This window comes from Colius striatus, chromosome 20 (genome assembly GCF_028858725.1).
Source record: "Colius striatus isolate bColStr4 chromosome 20, bColStr4.1.hap1, whole genome shotgun sequence".
NCBI lineage: Eukaryota > Metazoa > Chordata > Aves > Coliiformes > Coliidae > Colius > Colius striatus.
This window is the reverse complement of record NC_084778.1, coordinates 3238990-3252396: the sequence shown is the minus strand read 5'-3', so window position 1 is coordinate 3252396 and position 13407 is coordinate 3238990. Positions and strand designations below refer to the sequence as shown.

The 13407-nt window shown below is 39.4% G+C and overlaps 1 protein-coding gene across 1 annotated transcript; it reads right to left on the bottom strand.

Moving 5' to 3' along the window:
• Nucleotides 1-772: 772 nt before the first annotated feature.
• Nucleotides 773-12773, bottom strand: SLC13A2 (solute carrier family 13 member 2). The gene is made up of 12 exons (XM_010195232.2): nucleotides 12672-12773; nucleotides 9441-9569; nucleotides 8962-9098; nucleotides 7659-7885; nucleotides 6601-6778; nucleotides 6252-6374; nucleotides 5173-5394; nucleotides 5002-5084; nucleotides 4302-4423; nucleotides 2731-2892; nucleotides 1645-1782; nucleotides 773-904 (listed from the first exon to the last, which is right to left on the bottom strand). The coding sequence occupies exons 1-12, from the start codon at nucleotides 12771-12773 to the stop codon at nucleotides 773-775; spliced, it is 1755 nt and encodes a 584-aa protein (XP_010193534.2).
• Nucleotides 12774-13407: the final 634 nt, after the last annotated feature.

The following is a 13407-nucleotide window of genomic DNA, read 5'->3' as shown; positions in this document are numbered from 1 at the left end:
TTCAATCATGTTTATTTTAGGACACAGGGATTCTCCCTTTATCAAGGGAATATTGCTGTTCTTGTCATGACCCTGCAGGCCGTAATCTTACGTAAATAACAATGGGACAGGTGTTCTAGGAAAACCTGGTCTTTTACATTCATAACTATTGTACTGCAAATAAATATCTTTCAACCTAATAGAGTGGGCTGAAAGGATGAGATTTGTCTGTAATCACATAGCACATACCTCGATGTCAATGCCCGTAGAGTACATAACAATCATGTACATTTTGAACATATACACAGAGGCCTGTATACTCTCTATATACTATATATACAGGTGAATAGTCATATTAGTTGTGATGATACACAGATATATGAAATCAGGAATGTGCAGTCTCTCTTCTTCCTTTTATGTACACACCTCTCTTTTCTTTCTCACTGCAGATTTCAAACTTTACAAGTGGAGCTTGAATAGCAACGTAGTTAGCACTTGGGGAAAATCTACCCCCACAGAGACAAAAAAAGGTATCTAAAGATACCTGAAACAGTTGAAAAGCTAAAGGTTACCTCATCTTAATGCTGAGGTAACAAAATTGCCTGCTAAACAGCACTGTTAGGCAATTTTATTGCTGTTATCAACTGAATGGTTTTGCTTGTAGGTGGCTTGTCCTTTTCCACAGAACAGGCCTGTCTCTTAACCACTGCCTTGGCAAAACTCATGTAGAAGATAGTCTTGCTCTCATTGCAGTTCCAACAGAAGCTGTTGCTGGTTCCCTTGCCTCTCCATGTTACAGACATGTACCTGTCTTGTTTGCCCAAGCTGGGAAATTTTGCAGTTGGAACAAAGATGAACCCCAGGTGTTCATGGCTAGACTTATCGTCAGAACTCCTAGAATGTTGAGTACAAACCCAGTTTTGGCCTAGAATTATAAAAAAGAAAAATTATTAGTAGTTCTGAGTGCTTTTTTTCTGCCCTTAGTGATTAGGATTTCTTGTACTGTTAGATTTGATCTTCAGCTTTTTTTCACAGCTCCATTGGAACTCTGTCAATTACAATTAAGCAGGTTTTTGTCACAAATATAATTAATATTAGGGGAAAATGAGTTTCCATTGGATAAAACTTAAACTAGAAGCCCTGAAATCCTTTTAATCCACTTAGATAGGACTTTCTATTCTGACCTGGCATCTGTCTAATGTTCCTTTGGATTTCTTCTTGGATTAATTATAAATGACAAAATTTACCAAGTGACATGGCATCCATGTCCATCTTTCCTTAACAAGAGGGAGAAAAGGCATCAGGGCAGCCTAATGAGATGTGTTAGGCTTTCCCTTAGTCCTTGAAGGACTGTCCAGATTATAGGACTTTTCAACATCCCTATGATCTACATTTGGACTTTTTGAATAGTTAGACCTTGCCATTTCTTACTGACAGCAGGCTCTTGTTGGAACATCTTCAAGAGGCCTTGGCTGTTTTTAAAAGCTCAGTAGCATTGTTAGAAGGCTCTGAGTGTATATTAGAATCAGTATGACCTTTCTTCTTTCTGTTTGATCTAAACTGAGTGCAATGAGTTTTCTAACACTTCCAGGAAGAACCAATATTAGTAAACGGAAAGATCAAAACTAATGATGAAAATTCTGAAAAGAATGTGCTTTTCCTCACCATATCTATAACCCTGAGTTGTCCAGATGAGAAGACAATGGCGTTAGGAGGACTGGCCACTGGGAGCATGAATGCAAATGATGCAGCAACTGTACAGGGAAGCATGACCGTGAGTGGATTCAGGCAGATCACTTCAGCCTGTGCAAGAAAGGAGAGAAAAAAATGGTGGTTTTGATATCCAAAAGTGCATGGAATCTTTTGGTAAAAGACTGACTGTGTTTGTTCTTGCCAGAAAGCTCCTTCTTTCACAAACACTGAAGCCACTCATAGTTTGGTTCTGCTTTAGAAACTTCTAGCCAATGTCTTTATGCAGCAAATGCAAGAATTGATTTTGTAGTCAGTACCTTGTGTTCCTGATCACAGGATCTGATGACTGCTGCAGTATAAACTAGTAATGATTGTATTTGACTTTAAACACAGGAAAAAATGGAGAGTGGCTTCAAACTGGCTAAGAGCAAAATTAAATGATCAGAGGAAACAGGGTAGCCCAAGCTCTGAAGGTGAGTAGATCGGGTTAGGGGTTAGCTGGAGTCTGTGTCCTATGCAAAAAGATTTTGATGGAGCTTGGTCTAGTTTCTGTAAGGAACCAGCTTGTCACGCAGAACTATGTGTACCCCAGCAACAGGAATCTCCTGTGGAAATGTAAAAGTCTGAATTGGGTCACAGAGCTTGACTAATGCTATCACCTTCAGAGACTTCTGGAAGGCTAGTGGTCGGAGTGAAATACGGTAATGGAATTGCTGCTGCTGTTGCTGTCTCTATGCAGAACAAATAGGAAAAAACAAGTACAGCTGGCAGTGACCTCATGAGGTTGTTTAGGCCAGAAGGCAAAGTCTAATATGCCAATGAATTTAATCCCTCTACTTTTCTCCAGCAATGATTTTAGAAAGGTTGAACTAAGCACAGTGTGTGTGACTATATATACATGCACATACAGATATGTATATTTTAAATCTTGTATTCCTGATTGCACCCATGAACCAGTGCTTGGCTATGTCAGCCAGTTAGGTTTTATAATTGAGCAGGTGTATGCTTGAAGAGTTGAAAGCTGTTCTTAAAAGAGTATTTCGAAACGCTGAAACTTACCATCGAAGCCATAATAGGGAGAAACAGGGTAGTGGTGGCCACATTGCTGGTGCACTCAGTGAAAGTGGCAACAAGGAGAGATACCACAAAAACAATAGCTACAGGACTGAGATTCTCCAGAGGAGTCAGTTTGGATCCTAACCATGCAGACAGACCAGATGCCTGCAACAGAGGAAAAAGATCTGTCAAGACAGTAGGCAGGAGAAGAAATACCAACATCACAGTCCAATTACATTTCTCATAACAATTTGGCCTTCCCTTCCTACAGGAGTTCTCACACAAACTGCTCTCTGTAGAAAACATGTAAGATGCAATGCTTCTAGACATGATAATTCAGTAAGTTGAATAGAAATAAGCATGTTTTCCCTTCCAAAGAATTTGGAAGAAGATACTATATTTACAATACATTAGTGATAGCAAATGATTATTTCTCTATTCAGGCCATTAGTTGTATGTGATTAGTATTTGGGGATTTTGTTTGAATATAGAGACAGACCTTTGAACTCACTTTCTACAATACTTCCATATGTTTTAGCAGATATTCTAGCGATTTAATGTAATTTTATCACATTATCTGAGATCTGGATCAATAATCTGAAGCTTTGCATACCTTTCATCCTTCCCAGTCACTGAAAAATACCAGCATCTTCCCTGTCATTCTAAAATACAGTTTGGGCATCAATGTTACATTCTCTTGAGCGGAACAGCTCAATATCTACATGTCTTATGTGATGGTCAGTTTTCAGTTGTTTGCTTTTTTCTCAGTAGCAATATAGAAATATTGACTAGAATAAGGTGTATGAGCAGCTTTAAAACTTACTCATTTCTACACCTTGCATTTGTGATACTTGGTTCTTATTTCTTATGTTCTTATTTGCCATATTGAGTTGATTCCTTGTTTTCTAGAAACACTGTTACAAGGCATTGTGATTTTTGAATTCTAAACTAATATCTCCAGGCACTTGAAGCCTTTTCTGATTTGTTTGTTGTCTATAGATTTAATAAATGTATTGTCTGTTCGACTATCTAAGTAATTACTGGAAAATTTGAAGCCCTGGACTTCGGGAAGATGCCTGCAGAAGTTTACGGGCACACCCTTCAGTTTGACATGCAGACGTTTTGATCTGCTCCTGAAGGTTCTCTAGCTAGCTCTGTGTTTATCTTCTAGTGGTTTAATTTAAATCATATTTTCATAAGGATTTTGTTTGAAATAGTTTGGAGACTCATCCTGAGCACATTATCTCTTCATGCTTGCCACATCAATTTAATTTTGTTTCATAGAACCTTTAACATGTTGGGATAGTTTCTTCCTCATCTACTTTTCTAGGAATACAGTTAATCGTGCTGCCTTGGTTGGTAGTACCATCCCAGTCATAGAGGCAACAGTAAAGATTTATTCTAATCACAGGAGTCCTCCTAAGGATGGTGAGTCAATCCTACTGCCACTAGCTAAGGAAATGCACGTTTAGTGCTACCAGTGTGCCCTCTTGTGTCCTGGGAGAGCACACATGGAAAGCAAGATTAAAAACACCCAGGACGACACAAATAGCTGGCAAGCAGAGGAATGTTACCTCACTGCCTTTGGCTAAAGCAAAGCCACCTCCCAGCAGAAACACGATGTTCCATGGCATTTTCTCGTGAACTATTTTCCAGTGCAAGAGAGGTTCAGCTGCTTGGAACTTTGACCTGTTGCCTGAAATCCAAAAAGATTTTGTAAGTCATGTTATATTCTCCAAAGAAAGGAAGACTTTTTGGTGAGAGGTGAGTTTAGTCTGCACATCAGGAAATGCTTCTGTCAGCAAGATCAAGTAGACTGGAATTATCTCCTACAGCAAATGATGAGAGCCTCTTTAACAGTGATTTTAAAATTTGACTTGCAAAAATACTAATGAATGATCTGTAGCTGCTCCAAGAGGCAGAGTAGAATAAAGGTAAGAGTGAGTTAAAAGTATGGCAACATCTGCAGAACTGTATGTTCCTGATAAGTCATATATTCTGTGCTGAAGACTACAGCTCCAGAAGCTTTTACATATGTGTATAATAGTGCCTGGAACACTGCTGGGATAAGAGTTTCCTACTTAGTTAAATTCCAAGAAACTGAGAAATATAGAAAACATGCCCTGTCTAACCTAAAGCATACAGCTGTAGCTATGCAGGAAGAGCAGATTGAAGTCTTGTTTAATGTTTGAAATTTCCTTTATAAAGCTAAAATAGAAAACTCCCTGTGTACCTACTCTGACAACTGATTTTTGATGCCTTCAGTAAACCTACCTGTTCGTTTGATCCGAATGTCAGAAGGGATGATGAACAACAAGATTGAAATGAAGATGGCAACTGTACCATCAGTGACATAGCTGCAATAGATCAGTCAGAAACTTAGTCTAGTCCTATTTTCATTTTTAGTCATTTTTTCTTCAAAGTGAGGAAGAAAAGTAGTGGTACCTTGTATTATCTTTGTTGAAGAGAACTGTTGCCCAACCTGGTATGAAACCAGGTTCTCTTGTAAACCACAGCAGTACCAGCAGTACAAAGATAATCAAAACTGCAATTTCTGAAAATGTCATTGAGCCCAATTTCCTGTTCTCTTCCTTGATAATGTTATAGGCCTGTTGCTCCTTGGCCTTATCAGAGGCATTTCCAGTGCATCCAAAATTCTTCTTAAAACTAGAAGATAATGGGACAAGAAATATCGCAAGAATCCAAATTTTATACTCAGTCATATTGTCTTTTATGTATATGTATTTATATGTGCATACAGACATTCTATGTATTATTATCAGAGCATAAGCAGCCCTAAGTGTTGGATAGTAACTGCATTGTACTGTGGATTGCCAATATAATCAGAGAAAAACTTCCTGCCCCTAAAAGCTTGCAAGGTAAATATAAACAGGCATGCTATCTGGATACACCACAAAATAATGGCAATGTTATTGTGACTGGCTGTACCACTGGGATGTAAACAGTTGGCAAGCTTTTTAAAATGACAGAAAAGGAGAATTTTAAAAGAGGAAATTGAAGACAAAAGTACCATTTCAGGTATTACAGTACTCTTTCCATTTAAAAGAAAAGAGGTTGGGGATGATACCAAAATGACAGGCAAAGCTTTAAATAGGTGGGTAACTTGAACTGGTTGTATGGGGTAATTAGCATTGGGTACTAACACAATACTAATCCTCTAGGTCTGTAGCAATTCTCTTCACTAAGGTATTTACCAGCTCTATGTAACACAACAATCATTCTGGACATCAAAGCAATGCTGCAGAACAGGTTATATACAGCTATGACATCCTATTTTCACCTAGAGAGTCTATTTAGCTGAGATTTGATGAGGTTTCTTGGAGAAAAAGCTGCAATATTTTAACAGATACTTAGTATGTTTTCTGCTCTGTTGGGTGTGAGGACTTGTATGTGTCAGTTGCTGTCTGAGTTTGAATCAATAAAAGCATCCCTTGTGTTACAACATGTAATGAGTACTTGCTAACAGGCCTATCACTATATTACAGCCTGTAAAGGGTACTTACTTGAAGCCCAAGAACATTAGCTGCAGCCAAATCCATGACAAAACCAGTAACAGGATCGAGGTGGGAAAGGCAAAGGAGAACCAAGAGGCAAAGTTGATGACATTGCCATTGCCAGGAAAGAGCCTGTCAAATGCAGATGGGTGTTAACATTCAAAATTCTGCACTCTCTTTTGTGCTTAATTAAGGATTCAGAAAAGTGGAGGTACTGTGAAGTCAACTAAGGAACAGAAGCTAACTTCCCAACAAAGTTACCAAATTGATCTTTTCCTTCTCTGTGGTAGCTGGAAGTCAGCTGTGGTAGAATGATGCAGTTTAGTGGGTATGCAACCCAAAATGCAACCAGACTTACTGATTAACTTGTCCTTGCAGTACCAGGTTTGGTGTCGTCCCAGTCAGAGTTGAAATCCCTCCGATACTGGCCGAATAGCAAATACAGAGACACATTCCTTTGGCGAATGTATCACGTTTCTCCATTGGCTGACTTTCATCTTTCTTTTTCTCTTCCTCAACTGTCAGGACATGGCTACCTAGATTCCAAGACAGGAACAAGAAGCTAGATTGGATAGTAAAAGATCTTGTGCCTGTGTAAGTTGGTATTTCAAGTCTAGGATGCAATGGACTCAAAGCTGAAGGAGACAAATTTCCTCATTTTAAGGCTGATATTGTTAATTCTTTGATCTTTTGTCCATTTTCAGGTGTTGTCTTGATCCAGAGCACTTTTTCTGAAGAGAAGTTGAAATGTGGGATAAAATCCAAACACGCTGCTGACACTTCTCAGTGAACTAAGGCAATGCTTGAACTGCATATGGAGGGGAGAGAGGTGAGAATTCAGGAAGGTGCAACAGTTGTACTGAAGGTAAGTCTTTCTGTATCAACACCTCACCACTGGTAACAAGGTTTTCATTCAGGAACACTTGAGTTGTCTCAAAGATGAGAAAAGGGCAAGACAGCTGGTAAAGAGATATTGTTGCATGATTGTGTATCTCTGGATTAGAAAGATCATTTTAATCCCTAGCCTTCTGGCATGAAGCAGGCCAGAAATTTTCCCTTGAAAATTCTATGTTATCTGATAAGTTACACAGTAGATAATAATTGAACTAACACAAATACATAGAGAAATACCAAACCTAATGCAAAGGCTTCAGCTAATGGATCTTTTATACATTTTGGTTTTTTATTGGTTAGTTCTCATTGCTTCATATTTTGAATCTATTTCTAACTTCAGACAAGTCAGCAGATCTCACTGAGCTTTTGTCTGGTTCATGGAAGAGCCTCATCAATGTTGTCTCATACAGTCAGAATGCTTTAGGTACATTCTTCTTTTAGAATTTACTAGCAGCCATAATGACAGGGAAGAAGGCATCAGGTCATCCTCCATTATCCCAAACACACCCATAATCCACTCACCTTTATCCTCTGGGTTTTTTGAGTTTTCTGGTTTAGTTGGCTCTTCCTGCAGTTCAAAGCCTTTATTGTCATTTTCAGAGGCTTGGACATCAGTTTCAGACTCCATTTCTGACCTTTGCAACTGCTGCAGCACTGCATGTGCTATTGGGAGCATCATGGCAGTTGTGGCAGTATTGCTGATCCACATGGACAGGAAGGCAGTCACAATCATGAAACCCATGAGAAGTCTGAAGTGGAAAGGTTTGAAAGAGCCAGTTCAAAACTCAGCACTGCAATGTCCTTCTTTGTTACAAAGCTTTGGTTTACAAATGCTGGGTTTGCAAAATGCTTAGCAGTTCACACCTAGCAATTTCTCTTGCCCTGGTCTGCCTTGTCCCAATAAGATTTAACTTTTCTTCTGTGAGTTTTCCGTTTTACAATTTCAGCCAATTGTGCTTTTACATTCTTACAACTAGGAAAGTGGGAGCTGGTATCTTGGAGCAAAGAATTCATCTTGTCAGTATCCTGCTTATTCTGCAGGATATTGAGATGTACCATCTCAATAACACATGGCAATGGGTTGAACGTATTTTGAAGAGGAATTGCAAACTGGATTTGATCCCAAATGGCAATCAATCAGTTTAAGCCATAAGGAAGATGATCTCTCTTTTTGTAATTTTATCCCACCTCTGTCATTTAAGATTCTTTTCTTACTCATATAAAATTCTAATCCTTGTTTCAGTATTACTGTGTTATTTGTCTCAAAATTATTCTTTAGATGAGATGTAGATTATTAGATGAGAACGGCTTTATCTTGTATGCATTTTTATTCTATTGCTTTGTAATTTCCTTCAGTATTCCCTCTTCTTATGATCTGAAACAAATTAAATGGGGCTATGTAGCCTCTGCATAGCTTAAAGTTCTAGTCTGGCAAACATTTGTTGTTTTCAAAACAAGCATCCTCATATTTTCTCTTCTCTTTGCAACCAGTATAACAGAGAGTACATGTTTCCTGTGTTTCAGCTGTAGTCTTTCCTGATCACCTAAACCTGTCCTTCCGGCCAGGCCTAGCAGCGCCCTTGTCTTTTCAGCATTGACTCTCTCTTGTTGCTATTTCTCCATGTAAAAGCCATTTGGAATTCAAAAAGGAGGCACCAGATCTGTAACACATCAAAGGATCCCCATTTGCAAAGTTTGCTCAGGCACTAACTCGAACTAGAACAGTGTTCGTAGGATACGATTTGCAGATTCACACAGGAAGCTACAGGCAACTCTGAGGTAGGGAAGTGCTTTATCCCACAGTGTTTTCACCACTGTTACTCACAGGGCTGGTCTGACACCAGTGATAAGCAAGACCCTCAGAGCAATACGCTTGTGTAGGTTCCATTTCTCAATAGCAATGGCCATCATTAGTCCCCCAACAAAAAGCATATTGGTGTCATTCAAGTACTCCTGGCAGACCTGGAACATGGAACAAGAGAGAGAAATTTGTGACAGAGCACCGATGTTTAGAGAGAAGGCACTTTCTGTGGGAGGAACTTGTCCTAAAGACGTTAGCATGTGTAACTGTGGACTCCATCTAAACAGTGAATTTCCTTTGCTTTCAGATTACCAGCTCCCCCCAGAGTTCATTGTAGGCTCATGCAAGTTCTGCTCCACGGAGAGGACGGACAATTCCCTGTGTTAACAATCGTGCATTTTTCTTTGCACTGCACTTTAGAAATCATCCTGGAAATAATTCCAAAATCAGAGAGGCTGGCCAATAAATACACAGACAAATATGCAGAGAGTGAGATGTCTTACCTCTGATGACTCCATGATATTCATCATTGGGAATAGCAGGACAGGAAGGAGAGCTGTGACAGATAGTGGCAGGGCTTCTGTGCACCAGTACAGTGCCATCACTATGATAACGTAGCCACATTGAGCCTCCTGGCAGAAGAAGAGGACATGCAGTCAGAACAGACTGTACATCTCAGCCTTTGAGAAGGCAACAGTCCAGAATTACATTCATTGCCTGATAAAGGGATTTAAGAAGAGGTTATTTTCTTTCTCTCCTATCCATCCTCTTACCTATGCAGATCCTAATCAAATGGCAAATTATTCAACAACCTTGTCAGAACTGTGAGGAAAAGATGGAGGCCTCCAATGGAAAAAAATAAGAAACTTGGGAAAAGAAACAATTTGGTGACTTTGAACTCCTCATGAAAAGGGACCAGCATTCCCTGCACAGAGTTCCTGATTTTGCTGATGATAGTGGTGGGAGTGTGTTATATATGAATCTGTCAGGATTTCTCCATGATATGGCCCAGATGAACCCCAATTAACTTCAACAACCTGGATTCCTTGTACTATAAACACTTGTATCTGCTTTTCACTATATTTTTAGTTTTGTACAAACTTTGAAAGGCTCGTGGACAAACTGAGCACAGATCAGTTTCAGCTTCCACAGACTTGATCTTCGTTCTTTGAAGACATTATGAACCCCATTTTCACATGACTCTTTTCCTGAGAAAATATAGATGTCATTCTTTGGACAATCACTCCAAATTTTATCTAAAAACATTTAACTTGGTCCCTATACACTAAAAAGATTCAAAATATCTTCTTACAACAGATTTTCATGTGATTGGGCTGACAAAGAAAGCAAGGAAAAGTAACATGGAAGGTTACAGCGTCTTCATTGTTTTGGAACTAGGACAATAACGGGCACCAGCAAATCCAAAGAAAGAAAAAGTGGCTGTGTGGTTTTGGATCAAGGATGTCCATTAAAATATACAGGTAGTATGAGTGGAAATGTCGTGATGCTTACTGAGGAAACAGTGAAGAGGTGAAAATTGTAATGGCTAGATTATAGAGGATTGAGCCAAGGAGCTGAAATAGTGGCTGTCAGGAGCAAACTTGTGATGCTTTAGAACATGCTTAGGATTTCTGAACATTGTCTGGAAGTTACAGAGCTGGTGAAGAGAAGGGATGAATGGGGGAGCTGAGTAGTCTGGAGGAAAGGAGAACATAGTAATTGAGGTGGTAAATTACCAAAGCAGCAGGGCTGGAGAAGTAAAGCTGAAAGAGACTCATGAAGAGATGATCCTTATTTTTGAATCAGCCTTATTTTTTAATGAGAGCAGTAAGAACCTTAATTATACATCATATCAAGCACTGAGAGCAATTTTCCATTTTGATGATCATTTTTCCCCCATTTTTGTTATTAAAAGAGGCCTGTGGTGCCTTTTGAGAGACTCTAGCAGGGCTTTGGAACATACATCATAGTCACAACCCCAGTCTCTTCCAGCTTGCTATGAACAGGTTCTCAGTAACAGCTGGAATGAAGCTTTTCACAGTCAGGTGTTCTGCAAGGACATTCCTCTGTCTTTAGACAAAATCTTTAGCATTATTTGCTCTCATTTGTAATAGTTTAGTGTCCAGTTCTATGTCATTATAGGACAGGTTAATAGCTCAACAGAACAGACAAATGTGAAATTCTGTCCTGTAAATTGCCTGCTTCCACCCCTGCTTGCTGAGGTACCGGCTTTTCCTGCTTAGCAGTACCATGCTGCACAATTCTAACACAAGAAACTTTACAGATTGCAAAGAGACAAGTCCAGGGCATTTAAATTTTTTATGCTGTAGCTGCCTACAGAAGAAGAACTGAACAAAATCACTCCTCAGGCAATAGCAATGGCTTGTTGTATGGTAACAACGGCTCCAGTGAGTTTGAACTCGTGACCTCAGGATAGGAAAAAAAAAAGTAGCTCTCTCTTTCTGGCTACTTAAAAATTTTCTGATCCAGATCTCCCCTAACTTCAGTAACTCTTTTGCCTATGGAAAGTTAACTAGCAAAAAATGCCTTTTCTGTTTTTCTTCTTAGTAAGCTTTTAAGTGATAGTTTAAACTATTTTATTGACATAGCAAGAGAATAGGAAGACATGCCTGAGCAGTCAGCACATTTCACCTCAAGCCAGTGACACTATCATTCTTACTTGTGATCCTCTGGTCATAGCTCCAAAGTCTGTGACACCATTCAGGAAAAAAGCAGTGAGAAAGAAAGAGCTTTGGAAGAAGCTGCACAAAAAGACAGGGAAGAGCTTGTGGAGTGAAGAGCGAAGCTTGGTGAAGGAGACTAGAAACAGGGAGATTAGGAGTCAGCAGGGATTAGGAGACAAACAGGCAGGTAGAGACCAGAGGAAAGAGATAGGGCTTGATATCCAAAGAGCAGTGACAAGAGAGATAGATATGGATTAGCTATTTAACATTGCTGGGTCTGTAATAAGAGATCTGCAGGCCAGAGATTAGATCTGTCTACACAGAGAGATTGAGAGTGCGAGAAATGAGCTGGAGTGAAGAAACAGCAGAATGCTGGCAGCCTGCCTACTCACAGGGATAGACTGAAATGATCAGTGTCTCACAGATACCTGCCCCATTACTACAGGTTTTTGTAGTTAGCTTTTGCTGAAAGAATCCAAATCTCTGAAAGCTTGACACTTTAAATTTTAAGTCTGTTTGGAAAGATTCTTACAGCAACATTCTCAATATAATGAGTGAAATACATGTTATTTTATCCTTCTGAATCAGAGTGTCTTTCTGACCAAGAAACATGCCTCTTCTATCTGGCATCAACAACAACAAAGAAAAAATAAGAGATGTGGACTGGATACTTTGAGAGAATCAGGAGTATTAAAATTGAGCCTTAGCTAGTAACTTAGGCCCACACATATGAGTTCAGCATAGAAAGTGCTTTGCTAAATAAGTTAGATGCAAAGCAGATGTTACAAAATCACATCTCACTGAGCATTCTTCTTGAACATGCAGACACAGATGTATCTGTTCATCCATCTAGGTCCTGCTGCTTTTATATTTCTTAACTTTTGGTAGTCAAAGATTCTGTGATCTCTGGATCAGAAAAAACAGATCTTCAAGCAATAAATGAAGAGCCTCTGGGAAAAAAAACTGTTATGTTCTCCTCAGCGATGTCACTTCAAAGGAACAACTCTGAAGAGAGATTTGGATCTCAAATTCAGTTTTAAAAGTTCTTACCTTGGTAGGAACAGCCAGAGGCAGAGGAAGAAACAGAAGGGGTACAAGCACTATGATCAGGTATTTCCTGACGGCCAGGATCATCTGCAAGTAGCCAGCCATGGTGCTGGAGCTAGCCCAGTGCTGAAAACCCAAGCTCTGTTGCTGGAGACTATATAAACACTGGGGAATATTAACCATTGACCTCAGGAGGTTGGGTGTTGTTTTTGGAACTGTAATCGGAGAAAGAAAGAAACAAAGAAGGGAGGGGACAGCAAAAGTGTCAGACCAGGAACTTTCTTCAGACAATCTTCTTGATAAAGGGTAAATCCAGGAGAGAATTAACTCTTTGTTCACCAAGTAGGTTCATTAAAAGCATCCTGAAATGACTTATACTTTTAAAAACTAACATTAATGTTTTGATCTTTAATCACAGAATGGTAGGGGTTGGAAGGGACCTTTAGAGATCATCTAGTCCAACCCCCTGCCAGAGCAGGACCACCTGGAGTAGGTACCTATTATTCCTTCTACAAAAAAAAAGGGAAACTGCTCCCCCCATAAAGTGTTGGGAATTGGTTTTTAAATATGTGCAGTCCTGAAAAGCACATCTGCATGGTAATAAATATAGAGACTAGAAACATCTACACAGAATGTTTGATAAATATCATTGTATTTGCTGAGAAATTCTTTGGGTAGCAAAATCCATTAGAGCAGAGCTCCTGTGACCTGATGGCACATCAAGTCCCCGTGCAGGAAG